The 16,569-nt window shown below is 40.5% G+C and overlaps 1 protein-coding gene across 2 annotated transcripts; it reads right to left on the reverse strand.

Moving 5' to 3' along the window:
* Positions 1–527: 527 nt before the first annotated feature.
* On the reverse strand, positions 528–9,087 carry LOC113448175 (uncharacterized). Of its 2 annotated transcripts, none has more exons than XM_026718769.2 (10): positions 8,817–9,087; positions 6,766–6,823; positions 4,496–4,582; positions 3,719–3,787; positions 3,327–3,395; positions 3,107–3,154; positions 2,837–2,875; positions 1,670–1,744; positions 919–967; positions 528–774 (listed from the first exon to the last, which is right to left on the reverse strand). In XM_026718769.2, exons 1-10 carry the CDS (start codon positions 8,862–8,864, stop codon positions 750–752), a joined length of 567 nt encoding a protein of 188 aa, XP_026574554.1. In that variant the 5' UTR covers positions 8,865–9,087; the 3' UTR covers positions 528–749. The 2 variants fall into 2 exon arrangements, with proteins under 2 accessions (XP_026574554.1, XP_026574555.1); XM_026718770.2 differs by having other exon boundaries at positions 3,107–3,151; positions 8,817–8,957.
* Positions 9,088–16,569: the final 7,482 nt, after the last annotated feature.

Below are 16,569 nucleotides of genomic sequence, written 5' to 3' on the forward strand. Positions count from 1 at the left end.
GTTATGTTATTCATGGCCAACTTTGCCCCTGAAGACTGTAATGCGATAAGCTGAATGTCCCTTGGCATTATGGGAAGAGATATTAGCTGGGGTTGTTCACGATGAATTACAAACTACGAAGGCGGAATCCACCCATTATGAGGAACCAAAGTCAAATAGACCAGATTATGGTTTAATGTATGTTAACCCAGAGAACTTTTTTTTTATAAAACCACCTCCTCCCTTCTTTTCTGAATCCAATTTGACAACTTCCAGATCCCAGTGATAACAGCTTTGCTAACATAGCTTCTTTCAGAATGAGGGTATGTAAATATAACCCACACCCACATCAAGCCAAAGACAGCACAGAGTCAATGTCAGGAAACAAACCACACCAAAAATCTATTGAGAGAACAGAACTTGAGATTTCTTGGCAGAGAATTTGGATGGACAAGTTTTGCTAAGCAACCAAGAACAATAGTCATTATTCACATTGCCCTGGCCTCAGGCAGGCGGAGAAAGGAACAATGAATTTCCAGGCCTTGTGGTTGTGCCAAGGAACTAGTTTAATGTAACAAAAAGATAATTTAGGGAGAGGGCACTAAAAATGGACTTATGTTGTAGGATCATAATAAGCACAAATGGAAAGGATGGATAGCAGGAAAATCGTTTTGGGAGACCAAACATTTTTTTCATCATAAGAAACGATGCCCCCTGGTGGCGCCAAAGCATTCTCAGTGCAGTCTTCAGAGGCTTCAGGCAAAGACGTTTCAAGCAAGAGACACAGCGTATGTTCTGTAAACATAAGAAATCAGAGTTGGTCACGCGTGAGAATCAGACATGTTTCTCAAGCACAGTTTTATTCCTCCGTTCCGTTTTTCATGCGATCAAGTGCACAAAGATAAGGGGATAGAGTAGGCAACACAGTTGTAGGTTTACCTTGCCCGCTTATTCCCTCGGCATCGTGGAAATTTCCCAAGTTTACCACCTGAAGAGAAAAGGAAGCAAACGAAGTATTTGAGGAATGCTCTTTCCTAAAGTTCAGAACCAAATGGGAAGAGATGGCATGTCAGCTGCTTCTTACACTAATGCTTGGATACACTGAGGTGCTTGCATTGTGGCTGAGCGTACCTGAAATGCCAGAACCTCCCCACTATCACTATTTTGCCCTAGAGTTTGCCTTATGGTAAAAACAAACGGCAGCCTACGTAGCACCTTTGAACCCATCAAGGCATTGGAATCATGGTGGAAAACAGTGCCCTAAACCACGTGCTTCCCAGAGGCCTTTCCTGAACATTAAATAATATGTAACTCTTTCGATTTGAAATTCACCATCCGGATTTTCTTTGGAATGGAATGGACAGGCAGCCGTACAAATCGATAGCAAAGCTAAATGTTCCCACCTAAGCGTTGCCTTTTTTTTTTCTGAAGTACTTCTGATTTCAAATGGTGATATTAATGGTGTGATGCTGTATTCTAGCATTTTCAGTTATGCAGATAATATTGCTGAGAAAGCTAATACAAAACCAGTGTAATGAACTGATTAACGTTAACTATAATCGTTAAAACTAAACTAGTGTTGTAAGGCAATGACAGGAAACATGGTTCTGTTCTTTTGTTCCATCATTCTCTTTCCACCCTCAGTTAATAAGATACAATTCATTCATTCATTCCAGTCTCTCAGGCTTACAAGTGAGAATGAGAATGCCCAAGATGAATAGGATGGCAGCAGCTACTAAACCCCATTTGCGCAAGGAATAATAATCTGCAAGGCAAACAGAGAAAAGTCAATAGTCTGGAATATCTGGAACTGAAAAGAGACAACATTTCAAGAGCATCTATTGAAGTTTGACGGGAAGGCACTGCATCTAACCTGCTTCTCAAATCATTCATTTTTCCTGACTTTAGCTAGTATTTTGAATCATGAACAAACCATATAAGATGGGTTTGCACAACATGCAAAGCTACCAAAATACCCTCAAATGATTTTTTTTTAAAAACCCACTGACCAAGCTTAACAAATTGTGTGGATGTAGCCACTAAGTTTCCAGCATATCAGGTTTTAGCAAGTGGTATAAATATAACCATTGGATAAATGGGCATCAGAGAACTGGTGAGCCTTCCACTGTTGTCAAACGAGTGCCAGGATCTCTCTCTGTTGGCCATCAATATTTGGAGAAACCTCAGGTGCCTCATCCCAACATATGTATATGTTACCAGTAATCTATGAAAAGGTGGCACAGTATATAGAATGCCTAGAAAATCTATAAAATGTGTAACATCTTTAGGCAAAGTATGAAATGTCTGTGTTATTTTTAATATGCTATATACTTTCCCTAGACGTACTGTATATAGTACCTAGGCATTATGAGGAATGACAAGAACTACAGTATTTAAATAAAGTATGAAAAGAGACTTATGAAAATCCTAACCCTAATCTAAACTCTTTATTGAAAAAAAATATGAAAATGAACGAAGAAATGCAGAATAAAGTACAGGACTTTCTTACTGAAAGAAACAAGAGAAAAAGACCAGTATTGGCTTACTCGTTGCAACAAGAAAGGTTAGCATGGCATTTTAGTGGGAGTATTTTATACTTTGCCAGTTTGCCTCCTGGCATTGAAAAGAGTGCCTAGGATATGTGGGAAATATAAAGTGTTTCATACTTTGATGTCCCATTTTTGGAATTCGATAGATTTCCCAGATATTCTATAAAATGCTTAATTTCACACATTGATAGTAACTTATACATTTTATTTTAGTATTTTCTCCCTCAAACCATTTTTTTACAGGATCACAGGAGTTTGGAAATCTCCTTTCAACGTTTTTCCTTTGTTTAACCCAGTTTGAAACTCACCATAAGTGAAAATATCACGATATTCTTTCATCTCAGCATCTATGGAAAGAAGAGGAAAGCACATTGATGTGGAAATTTTTCAGAATTGAAAAACATATTTTTCAGCACTTACTTGAGTTAAGATTGTAGATTTTATTGTTCAGTAGATGTTAATGTGTTACTGTAGATCTTCATTAATGTTGATAAGAGTCTGTCATCTTGGAACAGTTTGCCCAGCATGGCAAACAATTTAGAAATCTTTAAATCTTTCATAAATAATTAAAGAAATACCTCTTCTCTTTTCTTGGTCAACAGATGGTAGCTGAGGTGTGGAATCTTCTGGAAAAGATAATGCCGGAGGAAAATTTTACTATGCCAAGAAAATCATCCTTGAAAGTTCTGTTCCTCTGCGAAAGAGGTTTCACAGACTTTTTTTGGTCTGATTTTCAGGGCATTTTAGAATTTATTTCAAAATTCTTTGTGTTCTTTGGACTCACAGTTGTGACCTCACCTGGAGTGTTCTTGGATTGCACAATGCTTGTGCTGAGAGCCACTGTCACTTCAGCTGGTGTTGTCACTTCTATAACAAGTCAAGAAAAGAGTGCCATTAGAAAAGAATTGTTACTTTGTGGATTTTCCCTATCCACTTGATGTTTTTTTTATAATCAGTCTCTACAGATTCTTCAACTAAGCATTAAGCAGAGAAAGGAAATCCTTAACCTTAATTCCAACGTTCAAATATGGTTTTATGTCAGCTCACAAATTGTGGCTTAAGTCTTATGCTCGGTTTGGACATCAATCAAAACTGTTCTCTTTGACTGGTTTGATTGAATGACAACAACTGCCAATAGGAACAAATGAACTACGTACACTAAACATATAACAATGTCCACAATTACATACCACTTGTTGATACATTCTCTTGCAGAAAGGTTAAATTTTCTGGATTGTGACTTTCATTTGTTAACATCCCTGTCATAGAAAAACAAAGCATGGAGAAGGAAAAATATATTAAACAGACGAATTTCTCTCAAACCCTAAGGTTACATTTCAACTGATGGTTAAACGTCAGTTCCATCCAGTTGCCCCAACTCTACCCCGAGTTAAGAGATTACAAGTTCATAAATAAGGAGGGTTTTTTTTTAATGAATACAAGTGACCCAGTGATCATTTTAAAGACTGAATAGTAAAGACTATAGCTCTGGGTTGCAATGTTTGGTTCCCAGTGTTCCCTAAAACGTTTTTTTCTCACCTGCATTTTATTACCAGGCTAGATAACATCAACAGTGCAATGGGGAAACTGAGTTTGCTGAAATTGGTTTGCCATTGCTTGCTTCTTAGGGATGAGAGGGAGGTATTGGCCCATGTCACCCAATTAGCTGCATGCCTAAAGGAGGCCTAGAACTCACAGTCTCCCAGTTTCTAGGCTGCTGCCTTAACCACTATACTAAACTGGCTCTCTATCATGTTGTTGTTTAACTCATTTAACTTCAGCAAGATTTTGAAGCAGCATCCTAGGGAAATCAGCCCTTTTGTCCCACCAATTAGTTCTCTTCTCAAAATACAACTTCAGAGAAGCAAAATTATCTAGGGATGGGAAATATATACTTAATTAGTACACAAATGCTAGCTTAGTTGAATAAGATTGGCTATTGCCAGCTATTTTGGCAAAAGACTCACCAACAGTACTCAGAAAAAATTCTGTTGTGGTTTGAAATCCTTTGGCATCTTCTTCCTTCTGAACTATCAAAGTTGGACTTTCTGAAACTGAATCAAGATGGAGACAGCTTAATATCCCTTTTCTGTCTGACTCTTTTGTCTGTATCTTCAATCTTTATTCCCAATTGCTCAGGACAGTGCAACTTCCCATTTTATTCTTACCACACCCTTGAGCAATGTTTTCAACCTTGTCAACTTTTAAGACATATAGACTTCAACTCCAGACATGTGGACTTCAGCTCCCAGAAATTCTGGGAGTTGAAACCCACAAGTCTTAAAGTTGCCAAGGTTGGACATTCCTGCTGTAGTCCAAAAGCCAAGGAGTGGAAACTACAAACAGAAATTCAGTATGTATAAACAAAGCTGGAGGTCAACGTGGAGTAACAGGTCTCAAATTTGGACCACATCTGGAAAGGGAGGAGTAACAAGTGAGATTGAAGTATAGAGTGCAGGAATTAGAATTCTACGTAACATTCCACTAGTTGTTCCCTGTTTTCCACCCAGATATCACGTGAACATTCTGCTGTCAGGGGTCATGTCCAGTCCTTTTCGGAAGGTCCCCCACAAAGCTCTGTCCCCTCTCCCAAAATGGTTTCAGAAGCTGGGATTTTGCAGATGTTGGATTTTTCTACAACGCTGCTGTTGCCTCCTGTTTGTATGTGAGTGAGCTACTTCACTACAGAGATAATTGCAATCAGGTCTGAACTCCAGAAGTAGAAGGAAGTATGGGCAGTCCTCAACTTACAACTATTCATTTGGTGCTGTTCAAAGTTACAAAAGAACTGAACAAACTGACTTATGACCATTTTTCACCCAACCATTGCAGCACCCCCATGGTCACGTGATCAAAATTCAGGCCCCTGACTCATATTTATGACGGTCACAGTGTCCCAGAGTCACGTGGTCCCCTTTCACGACTTTCCGACAAGCAAAGTCAACAGGGAAGCCAGATTCACTTAACAACCATGTTATTAACTTAACAACTGCCATGATTCACTTAACAACTGTGGCAAGAAAGGTTATAAAATGGGGCAAACTTACTTAACAACTATCTTGTTTAGTAACAGAAATTTTGGGCTCAAGGTTGGTTGTAATGTTGGTCAATTATTTGATGCCAGGATAGTCATTCTTCCTCCATAACATGTCCCAAACTCCCTTCTTCTCCTTTGTAGTACGTTTAGGATGCCAATTGGCTACATTTCCTCACCTTTCTTTCTGCCAGCAGTTTGCAAATATTTAAAAATAATTTTTAGAAAGACAACCTGGTTCTCGGCTTTGCAACGCATGCAGAAAAAGTGTGAAATTGTCACTATAGATTCTTTTAAAAAAGAAATGTGGAAAATGCTAGCATATGTTTCGGCTTATTTAAAGAGAATTAATTTTCATCTTAACAGAAAAATTAATCACAATATTTTTTATTTGAAATCTCCAAATGTCTTCTTTCCCACCTCTTGTGGGCACTGAAGGAAAAAGGAAAACAGGAAATGATAAAAGGGGGTCCCTGCATAGTTTTCTTCCTTGTTCCTCTCCCTGTCTTGATTTATTTGGGTGCATCTTTATAAATTACATAAACGTTTATCAAAAATTTCCCATGCTGGTTGCAAATTACATTGACTAAGAACAAGGATAAATCAGTGGGTAACTTCCAGGTAAGTGTTCCTCTATAAATTTAAGAAAAGCACAACAAAAAAGCCCTGTACTACAATTAAATAAAAATATATTTTAGAATCTCTGATAAATATAAGACAGCTGAACAGATATGGACGGAATTGTCGTCATAGTGCTAGTAAGCAAACACTCCAGATAAGAGATGCAAAATTATACAATGGGATGTCTATGGAGATTCTCAGTCATCCAGGTCATGGTTGTCCCAAAGGTGCTTTTTCAAGCGGAAACTGGACTTTCTGGTTTTTCTTTGAAGATGTTTTGCTTCTCATCCAAGAAGCTTCTTCAGCTCTGACTGGATGGTGGGAAACTCTTGAAAAATATACTATGGGATCTTTTTCTTACATTGTGGGGGATAGGAGAACCATACTCTGCTTGATATTTTGTCAGTCCTGCCAGGGTGCAGATAAAATGGCTTTAGAAAGTATAAATAACTGATCTTTGGATCACCCAGGTGATCTTCCTCTCAAATTCTAAGCTTTAAGTTGCTAGGTTTTCCTGTAACCCTGAAAGATTCCCAGGCATCAGATAGCATATCAAGACCCATGTCAAAAATAGCATCTTACCTTGGGCAACCACAGGAGTTGTGAAATGCGCGAGGGCAAGTAGGGCAAAAAAAATGAACTAGAGGAAAAAACAGAATTATGAAACAACTGTGATGTATTTTCTAACTCTGTCCCATGATTCCACCCCTGAATCACAACATAATCAATCCAGAAAGATTTATCATCAAAACCAACATGGGACATGTTAAATTTATAAACCAAGTACAGATCTCACTTATACCACAGAGTAGGCAATTGCCTTAGTACAGGATTCACTAGAGATAATTTATGGGAGTCATATATTTTAGTTTGTCCAAATTCAGAATAGCAGATGCTGAGATGCAGAATGTTAATTGGTTTTAGAGTGGTGGAAAAACACTGTCTTGTTCCTCATCTGCAGATATTTATGTGTTTAAAGCAAGTTACATTTTTTTTTCATTATGAAAGTTTTCCAGATTTTCAGAATGGGTCCATATTCTATTAACATGCTGGTCATTTTAAAAATTAGCTTGGATTAAACAATATGCAATCAACCTATTTTCCCTGTCCACATTTATTAATTCCAATATGAATAACTGAAATCAAAAACTGGATCGTGTATTTCTGTAATGAACCAACAGAATCTAATTCTCAACATCTATTTAAATAGCAGTCTTTTAAAAACTCAAAGTCATCCTTTAAGCCAACAAATAAAAAAAACTTAAAAGTGGCATTTCTGTTCTAATTGTTTCTGAATGCTCACCAACGTGGCACTCATCAATGAAAAAAATGAAGAAACCCTTGAAAATTATAGTTCTTTAACAAAAACATCTTAATCTAGAAGTTCATCAAAACCCATAAATAGACTCACATGGATGAGAGAAAATATTTTCCTATCAGAATATAGATAATTCAAATATTTCCTCCCTCCTTTTTTAGCACTGTATTGCAGTGTGCTAACACAAACAAAACTTAATGCCTGATCACATAAATCTGACATTTGGAAAGCAATAGAACAGGTTTGGAGACACATTTATACACTTATACTCACACACTCACAAAATTCCTACCCTACATGTTGCGTTGTTCTGTCTTAAGTGACTGCTTCACAACGTAACGGGCATATTCTGGTTTGTTCCAAAGCTTTGACGAAGTTCATAGTTCCACGTAGATCCAAGCCTCCAGAGCTGGAAAAATACTGATATTTCCACCCAGCGGAACAGATCCTTCTTTCACTGAGACAGCTGAAGATATTGTAGTTTGTTGGAGAAAAACTCCTAAAAACGTGCACGCCATAGTGCTGCTATCTGCAAAGGCTGTTTGGAGTTGTCAGCCAGCCAAAGTCCTCGTCACAAAAGACCGTTGGGGTTGACAGAAACCTAGTGTGGCCTCTCACTTTTGCAACATAAGGCTGGGTGGATTTGGATCCCTCTTCTACGGGATTCCTGCCAATCTACTGTAGCCTACACATCCCTGAAATTAACTATCCCCTTCCTGGCTTTTAGCTTTGTAATTGAGAAGGCAAATGACTTTTCTCGGCTCATACTTGCTTTCTCGATTGTGTATACACAAACATGCACACAAATACATACATAGAGCACCGGCAGAAGTTCGAAAGTTTGAAATTCCTCTAACCCTGAAGCCTAAAGTTTCGGAATCTGCCGTTACGGCTGAACCATTATGCTCTCTCCACCCATCATTAACTATAACATAAAGTTCTCGTCTATTGTATGAGAAAAACTTCCTGCGAACAAACCGAAGATGGTGAAAAAGGCATTTCAGGGCTAACAAAAAAAGTGGGGAGAAACGAATCTCTCTGTGCTTTTCTGTCTGCCTTCTGGTTTACAACCCTGCTTTTCTGCTTACCGCTGATTTTCCATCTCTTCCCATGCCTTTCTCGGTGGAACATGTGGTTTTCATTCACTGCCACTACCACCCCCCACCTCTTTTACCCAGAGTCAGGTTCTTCAACTCAAAGAGTTAACTTCCAGCAAGGAATTTCCCAGCTAACACATTGTTCCAGAGGCAGGAAACCGAAAGACGGAGAGTGGTAGTTATTGTTAGAAAGGAAACTGGGAATAGGGGTCACTCACCTTCATGACGGCTGCTTCACAGCCCTTGGAGTGTGGCATGTCGAGCATCTGGAAGGGAACGAAAGGCCGCACCAATCATTTCCTCTTCTTGCCACTTCCTGGCCCCGGAGAGTGGGTGCGTGAGTCACAAGACACGTGCTCCGACATTTCTAAGTGTGTGGGGTATGTATATACAAAGACCAGCAGCATACATGTACAGTATGTGCCTTTCAGAAGGGACCAGTGCCTTGGCCGGAAATACAAGCGTTCTCTGTTCAGGACAATTCACAGTAACCCAATCTCAGGCTGTTCATCAGAGAAGAACAAAGGCAACCTGGTTTTTCTTCACTCTTTCTCTGCAAGGCTGAGCGAGTGGAAGAAAAGTGGCCTGGTTCTTCCCCAACATTGATGGCTACAAAATGTTGAGCACTGTGTTGTAGAGAAAGAACACTGAGAAAACTCTTTTCAATGAGCAGGTTGGCGGGGCAACCTAAACCAACTAAACTGATGATCAGAACAACCAAGTGGTACTTAAGAGATTTATACAGTCTCCCAACTCACATGCAGCAACAATTAAAAATCTGTAATTTAAAATCCCACTCCCATGGCAGCAACAAAATAATCAGACAAGGCTCTTGATCAGGTCTGAAGAGTACAGAGAAATCTATGTTTTCAAGACCGTATTATAATGCCAATTCTTGCCTTTTTCCAAAATGGGCATGAAAAGCTTTGTTGGAAAGAAGATGGAAAGTATAATGCTGCATCCAATTCACAGGTGTAGTGCTTCAAAGCAGGTGGGTCCAGACTCACCAAGGGAGCGCTTTAAGATGTTTTAATCAAGGGCATCCAAATTCTGGCTACCCAAGGGGAATATTGATCAGAACTATATTTTATTAATATAAATTTAATGGAGTTTAGTTTTGTTTTAGAAATCACCTATGGCCTTGTCCTGACTGGTGTGGCCTTCAACCTGAAGCAGATGGTGCATGTATTTTTGCATATCCTATTTGGGCTATGAAAGAGGTTATTTATCTCCTGCAGACCTTGTCTGCATTTAAATACCATTACTTTGGCCATTAATACAGTCTTTTGAAACTATCTCATGGTTAGTGGCCACTGAAACATGGCAGCACCTGTCATTAATTGCTTGTGTGTTATGGATGACAATGTTTTTGAATCTGTTCCAGATCTGCTCGTGGTAATCAAAAATTCTTGTACAGCAGCAAGTCTAGAATGAATCAACAATTGGACAATATCTTTACTAAGACAACCTGCATGTCACAACACCTTCCAAACTCTTAATCAGATTGTTTGGTAGAAAAAACAAGAGTGGAAAACAAAATGTTTTTAAATCCATCATTTTAAAACAAAACAGCACACACAAAAATGCCTCCAGTCTCTCCAATTTCCTGGTGTATCTGTGAATAGCAAAACACATCTATTTATAGCTATCAGTGCAATATCCATTGGCAGCACAGTAATGGATTATGAGGCTAACTGCTTCCCTCTCCTCGAAAGGATGTTTTAATAGGAGCTCTCATCCATATCCCAGCACAAGGCACTTCACCCGTCTTGTTGTGCCATTGCGCCCTCTGCTGATCTTTCAACCTGCAAGTAAATGCCAGGAAAGGGACAATTGATGGTGGCAACATTTTCGCACCCACTTCAACCCCCACCGCAATTGCAGCCAATCTAGCTTGGCTATTCATTCACAGCTGGTCCTCTGCCAGCACTCCACCCTTGCCACTGGTTCCCCCATCCTCCCTTGGTGGATTGATCATGGCCGATGCAGCCAGGGAGACTTAATCCAGGCTGATTCATAGTGCAGGACAACTAAATGCCAGCCAGCATCCTTGCTGAGGGATGGGCCAGACACCCTTGTTACATTTATGCCTACTTTTTTTTACCATAATTACTTTGTGTGTGTTTTTATTCTGTGTAGGATAAGTTTTAGCGAGGCCCAAAGGTTTCTGCAGTAGTAAACCACTGTTGCCAAAAGTACCTGTCAGGCTTGTTGGCTAAATACAAGCATTGGAAAGTTAATGAAACTGACTTACCTTTGATGTCTTTGTCTGCTTGTCAGTTGCAATTCATTTCATGTAGAGTGCCTTTGAAATAAAATTTAAAAAAGGCACCAAATGACCACCTGATGTTCAGAAACTAGAAAACCAAATTCATCAATTTTACCAAGAGGCATTTACTTTCACTCTTTCTATGAGTGAAAGAAACAAGATACAATGAATGGGAATGTTGTATCCTTGAGCAGAGGTCCCCAACCAGTACCGGTCCGTGGATCATTTTGTACCGGGCCGCAAAGAATGAAAGTTTGGGCGCCGCCATCTTGTTTCGGCGGCGCTTGAGAAAGTGCTTCCGGGTGAGCTTGTCGGTCGTCGGTTGGAAAGCGGCGTTTGGGTGCTGAAGGAATCCTCGCACCTTAGTTTCATCGAAGAGGGGGGGGGGGCGGCTTCAAACGAAGAGCCGTCCCGATGGCAGTGGAGTCTCGCATTACTCAGGAGGAAATTAAGAAAGAGCCCGAAAAGCCCGTCGACCGCGAGAAGGTACAAAGGAGGAGTTGAAGGTGGCGGGGAGAAGCGGGGGACGGCTGGCTGGCCGATCGCTCGGCTCGCCTTGCCTTGGTCGTGCGTGCTGATGCCGGTACCGGTCCGTGGATCATTTTGTACCTGGCCTCAAAGAATGAATAATCGTGAAACTGGTCCCTGGTACAAAAAAGGTTGGGGACCACTGTCCTTGAGAATACCTCAGACTGCGGGTTATGTTCCCAAAGATATGACCTCCAGTCCCAGGAGTTTCTCTTACTCTCCAGGAACCGAAAAGCATCCCTAAAATTGCCTCAGGTCCTGAGAGCTTGCTTTCCTGCAAGAAAGTCAGGTCAGTTCCTGGATCTGATGCAATTTTAGGTAACTTTTGCCACTAGTTCCTTTAAGTAGCTAATCCTCTACATGTTTTGTTTCTTTTAAGGACTTGAGCTTTGGCTAGAATTACCTCAGGTCCCAAGAATTGGCTTTATACCTGTGAGCAAAGCCAGCTCCTGGACTTGAAGTAATTTTAGTTAACTTTTGCCTTAGGCTCAAGTAGCTAGTGCTAGTTCTACATCTTTTGCTTTTTTTAGTTTAGTGTAGATTAGATTGAACTGGATTAGGGGAGGGGAAAGTAGAGTATAGGCTTTATTGGGCAAGTGTGATTTTAGACACAAGGACTTTTTTTTTCCAAAGAATTTGAACCTAAAATTACTTCAGGCCCCAAGAATTCATTTTATTTCGGGCCGTGGTCAGCTTCTGAGGCAATTTTTCCTTTAAAACTATTTTTAAATCTGATATGTTTGGGTGGTTTGGTCCTTTTAACAGGACATGGCTGAGATTATATCAGCCAATATTTTACCTTAAGAACTTGAGCCTTGGCTAGAATTATCCCAGGTCCCAAGAATTGCCTTTATTTCTGAAAACAAGGTAAACTCCTGGACCTGAACTAGTTTTAGTTAACTTTTGCCTTTACTTGAAGTTGCTAGTCCTCTACGTGCTTTGCTTCTTTAGAATAGAATGTTTCATTTGGCTAATACTTTATTTGACCAAGGAATTCAAGAACTTGAGCTTTGAATAAAATTATCTCAGGTCCCAAGAATTCACTTTATTCCTAAAAGCAAGGTCAGCTCCTGAGGTAAATTTACCTTTAAATCTTTTTTTTTTTAATTCTGACTTTCCTGTGGTGGTTTGGTCCTTTCAATAGGACATGGCTGAGATTACCTCTAAGAACTTAAATTTAATTTTAGTTAACTTTTGCCTTTAGTTACTTGAAACAGTTGGTCCTCTACATGTTTTGTTTAAGAAGTTGAACCTTGGCTAAAATTTCTTCTGGTCCCAAAGAGTTGACTTTATTCAAAAAAGTAAGGTCAACTAGAGACTGAAACAATTTTGCATTTAAGCCAATTTTAACTTATTCACCTGCTGTAGTTTAGCCCACCTGGCTAAAATTGCTTCAGCTTCCTTCTCCTACAAGCTATTTCTAAATCACCTGTGGTGGTTTGGTCCTTTTTTTTAACAGGACAAGGCTGAGATTACCTCAGCTTCCACCAATATTTTACTCCTAAAAACTTGACCCTTGGCTAAAGGTATTCTGGAGCCAGAAGTTTGCCTTATTCCCTGAGGGAAACCACTTTGTGGGACTGAGGTAACTCACCATAGGTGAAGCTGTGGTATTGGAGCCCTTTAAATTAGACACCTTTCAGATATTACCTCAGCCACCCACTGGCATTTTACTCCCAAGAATATACGCCATGTTTAAAATTACCACAGGTACTATCTTTACTCGCTGAGAATAGGCTTTAATTAGCTCTCCTCCATATCCCACAATGAATAAGAGACTCAGCTAGAATTACTTCAGAGCACAAAGGCACAAAGTCTTTGGCTGCAGACCCGCAATCGGGAGAGATTATTTATTATTTCTTATTAAGCTCTCCCCACGTCCGCAGCATCTTCTCTTTCGAGAAACAAGAGAAGCGACCACTTCTGCAACACACTCACACTTTTACCTCAGCCTGAGCAGCCCGCTGCCTTTTTAAAGTGTTCCCGCCCTTCGGAGGGAGTGGGTGGGAGAGGCCGCTCAGCCAATCCGAGGGACGAGTTTCCAAAGCAGCCAATCACAGCCGAGATGGGTGTGGAGAAGAGCACCAGGAGGTGGTCCGAGAGCGCTGGGCGGGAAGTGGCTCATCATGGGCAGGTGGTCTGCGACCGCCCAGGTGAGGGCGATTGAAGGCAGGGAGTCGGTCTGCACATCTGTGTTTGAGTGTGAGTGCGTAATGCCGCCTTCTCTAGGCTTCGCCCCAGCTGCGACCCTTTGGACCAGGGGTCTCCAACCATGGCAACTTTAAGACTTGTGGACTTCAACTCCCAGAATTCCTCAGCCAGCAAAGCTTTTCAGTTCAGTTACAATGGCACTGAAAAAAAGTGATTTGTGACCATTTTTCACACTTCTGGCCATTGCAGTATCCCCATGGTCACGTGGTTTAGATTCAAATGCTTTACAACTGTCTCATATTTATGATGGTTACAGTGTCTCAGGTCTTGTGATCCCCTTTTGTGACCTTCTGACAAGCAGTCAATGGGGAAGTCAGATTCCCTGAACAACTAACGTAACAATGACAGCTATTCACTTAACAAATGTGGCAAGAAAAGTGGTAAAATGGAGCAAAACTCACTTAACAAATGTCTCACTTAGCAACATACATTTGGGACTCAATTGTGGCTGTAAGTTGCAGGCTATATTTGGTTTTTTCCTTTTGTCTTCTTCCATTTAGAGGCCATCCAGAGGTTTGCAGTCCGAATTGGACACTTTTAGATAGATAGAAGATAGAATTCTTTATTGGCCAAGTGTGGTTGGACACACAATCTTGGTGCAAATGCTCTCAGTTTACATAAAAGAAAAGATACATTCATCAAGAGTCAAGAATCATCAGGTACAACACTTAATAATAGTCATAGGGTACAATAAGCAATCAAATCATACTAGGAAACAGTCCATATAGATCGTAAGGATACAAGTGACAAAGTTAGTCACACAGTCACAAGTGGGAGGGGGTGGGTGATAAGGAGTGATGAGAAGATTAATAGTAGTGCAGACTTTGTAAATAGTTGGACAGTGTTGAGGGAACTATTTGTTTAGCAGAGTGATGGCATTAGCGAAAAAACTGTTCTTGTGTCTAGTTGTTCTGGTGTGCAGTGCTCTATAGTGTCATTTTGAGGGTAGGAGTTGAAACAGTTTATGTCTGGGATGTGAGGGGTGTGTAAATATTTTCACAGCCCTCTTTTTGATTCATGCAGTATACAGGTCCTCAATTGAAGGCAGGTTGGTAGTAATTGTTTTTTTCTGCAGTCCTAATTACTCTCTGGAGTCTGTGTCTGTCCTGTTGGGTTGCAGAACCAAACCAGACAGTTACAGAGGTGCAGATGATAGACTCAATCTCCTAGAAAAGGGCTTCTGTGAAGTAGGAATATGATGATCCCTTGATAACCCTTGACTTATAACCATTTGTTTAGAGACTGAAGTTACAACCATATTGGGAAAATAACAACAACATACAACTGGTCCTTGCACTTACAACTGCCACTGCATTCCTAGTCACCTGATTGAAATTAAGGTGTTTGCCAATCAGCATGTATTTAAGATAATTGCAGCATCCTGTGGTCATTTGCAACCTTTCCAGCTGGCTTCTGAGAAGGAGATTTGATAAACAACCACATAATTCATTTAAGAGTGGCAATGATTCGCTTAACTGTGGTTAAAAAAAAATGTTGTAAAAATCAGGCATGACTTATTGAACAACTGCCTTGCTTAGAAATGAAAACATTGGTCCTAAGTCAAGGACTACCTATATATTGTCAAGGAGGAATTCTTTGATTGATCATTTCACATCCTAATTTCAAGTCAAGCCCCTAATGCGATCTGTCCCTCGCCTTCCGTCACCCAAGGGCCAGTTTGCTCTAACACAGGGGTGTCAAGCTCAAGGCCAGGGGCCTGGATTTGGCCTGCGGGGTGCTTAGATCTAGCCCGCGGGGCCACCCTGGAAACAGCAGACTGGCCTGCGGTGCCTCTGCCAATGAAAATGGAGCTTGTGAGGGCCGCAGGCAGCTCTCCCAAGCTCCGTTTTCGCCGGCACAGGGTTGCAGGAGGCCGTCGCAGCTGGAAACGGAACTCAGGAGTACGTTTTCACTGGCAGAGTCCTCAGGCCACCACTGGCGCACCCAACATGAGTGACATCAAGCTGGCCACGCCCACCCCGGGAATGCTCCCTGGCCCTCCCAGGGTCATACACAACCCTGACGCGGCCCTCAATGAAAATGAGTTTGACACCCCTGGTCTAGTAGTTAAGGCACCAGGCTAAAAAGCTGGAGGCTGTGAGTTCAAGTCCTGCCTTAGTCATGAAAGCCAGACTTTGGGCAAGTCACTCTCTCTCTTTCAGCCCAACCCACCTCACAGGGTTATTGTTGTTGTGGGGAAAATAGGAGAAAGAAGGTGTGCTGGATATGTTTGCCCACCTTGAGTTATTTGTAAAAACAATAAAGGTGAGATACAAGTACATAAATAAAACTAGCAATAAATCTCCCAGTTGTAACTTGAGCTTCACAAAGGAGCTCCCACCTTAAGTGATCTACTTTTGGAACTTAACTGTAGACTTTACTTTGTAGTACTGTAGTAAGAAATAGTTTGGAATAATACTTCACCAAATGTAGCAGCATTAAATTTAGAGTGACAAGGATTTATGGTTCCTCAGCCTCCCTTCACTGTATCCAGTTCTAATGGCCATTTTATTAAATTCAGCAGCTTTCTTTAAATTGACAGGTGTGTTGTGCTGTTCCTCCCATTGGTCTGGCTGCAGGTGTTATAAGATTTGTAGCTCTATACACCTGAAGGGCACCTGCTTGAGGAAGTTTAGTTAATTTAGTCTGAGCATCTTATTCCCCAAGGCTTATATTGCACAATGAGTTCGGGACGTGAGATAATCCTTATTTAAAAGCTTAAAATCGAAAAGGCATAATACAAAAAGAAAACAAAAAGGACGAGAGAAAAGAAGGAACAAGAAAGCCTGAATACTAACTTAAGCTAAATAATTTTGTACTTTAATGATTTATTGGGTACCATTTAAAGAGAAAAGTTACATAGCAAGGAAAGAAAGAAAACTGGGCATGAAAATCCTTAGACTCATTGAAATCCATGTCATCGATGTCCAAATGAAGAAGTAGATCAAATGTAGATCTGTGTG

Source organism: Pseudonaja textilis, chromosome 10 (assembly GCF_049901715.1).
Source record: "Pseudonaja textilis isolate UNSWEBS1 chromosome 10, rPseTex1.2, whole genome shotgun sequence".
Classification (NCBI taxonomy): domain Eukaryota; kingdom Metazoa; phylum Chordata; class Lepidosauria; order Squamata; family Elapidae; genus Pseudonaja; species Pseudonaja textilis.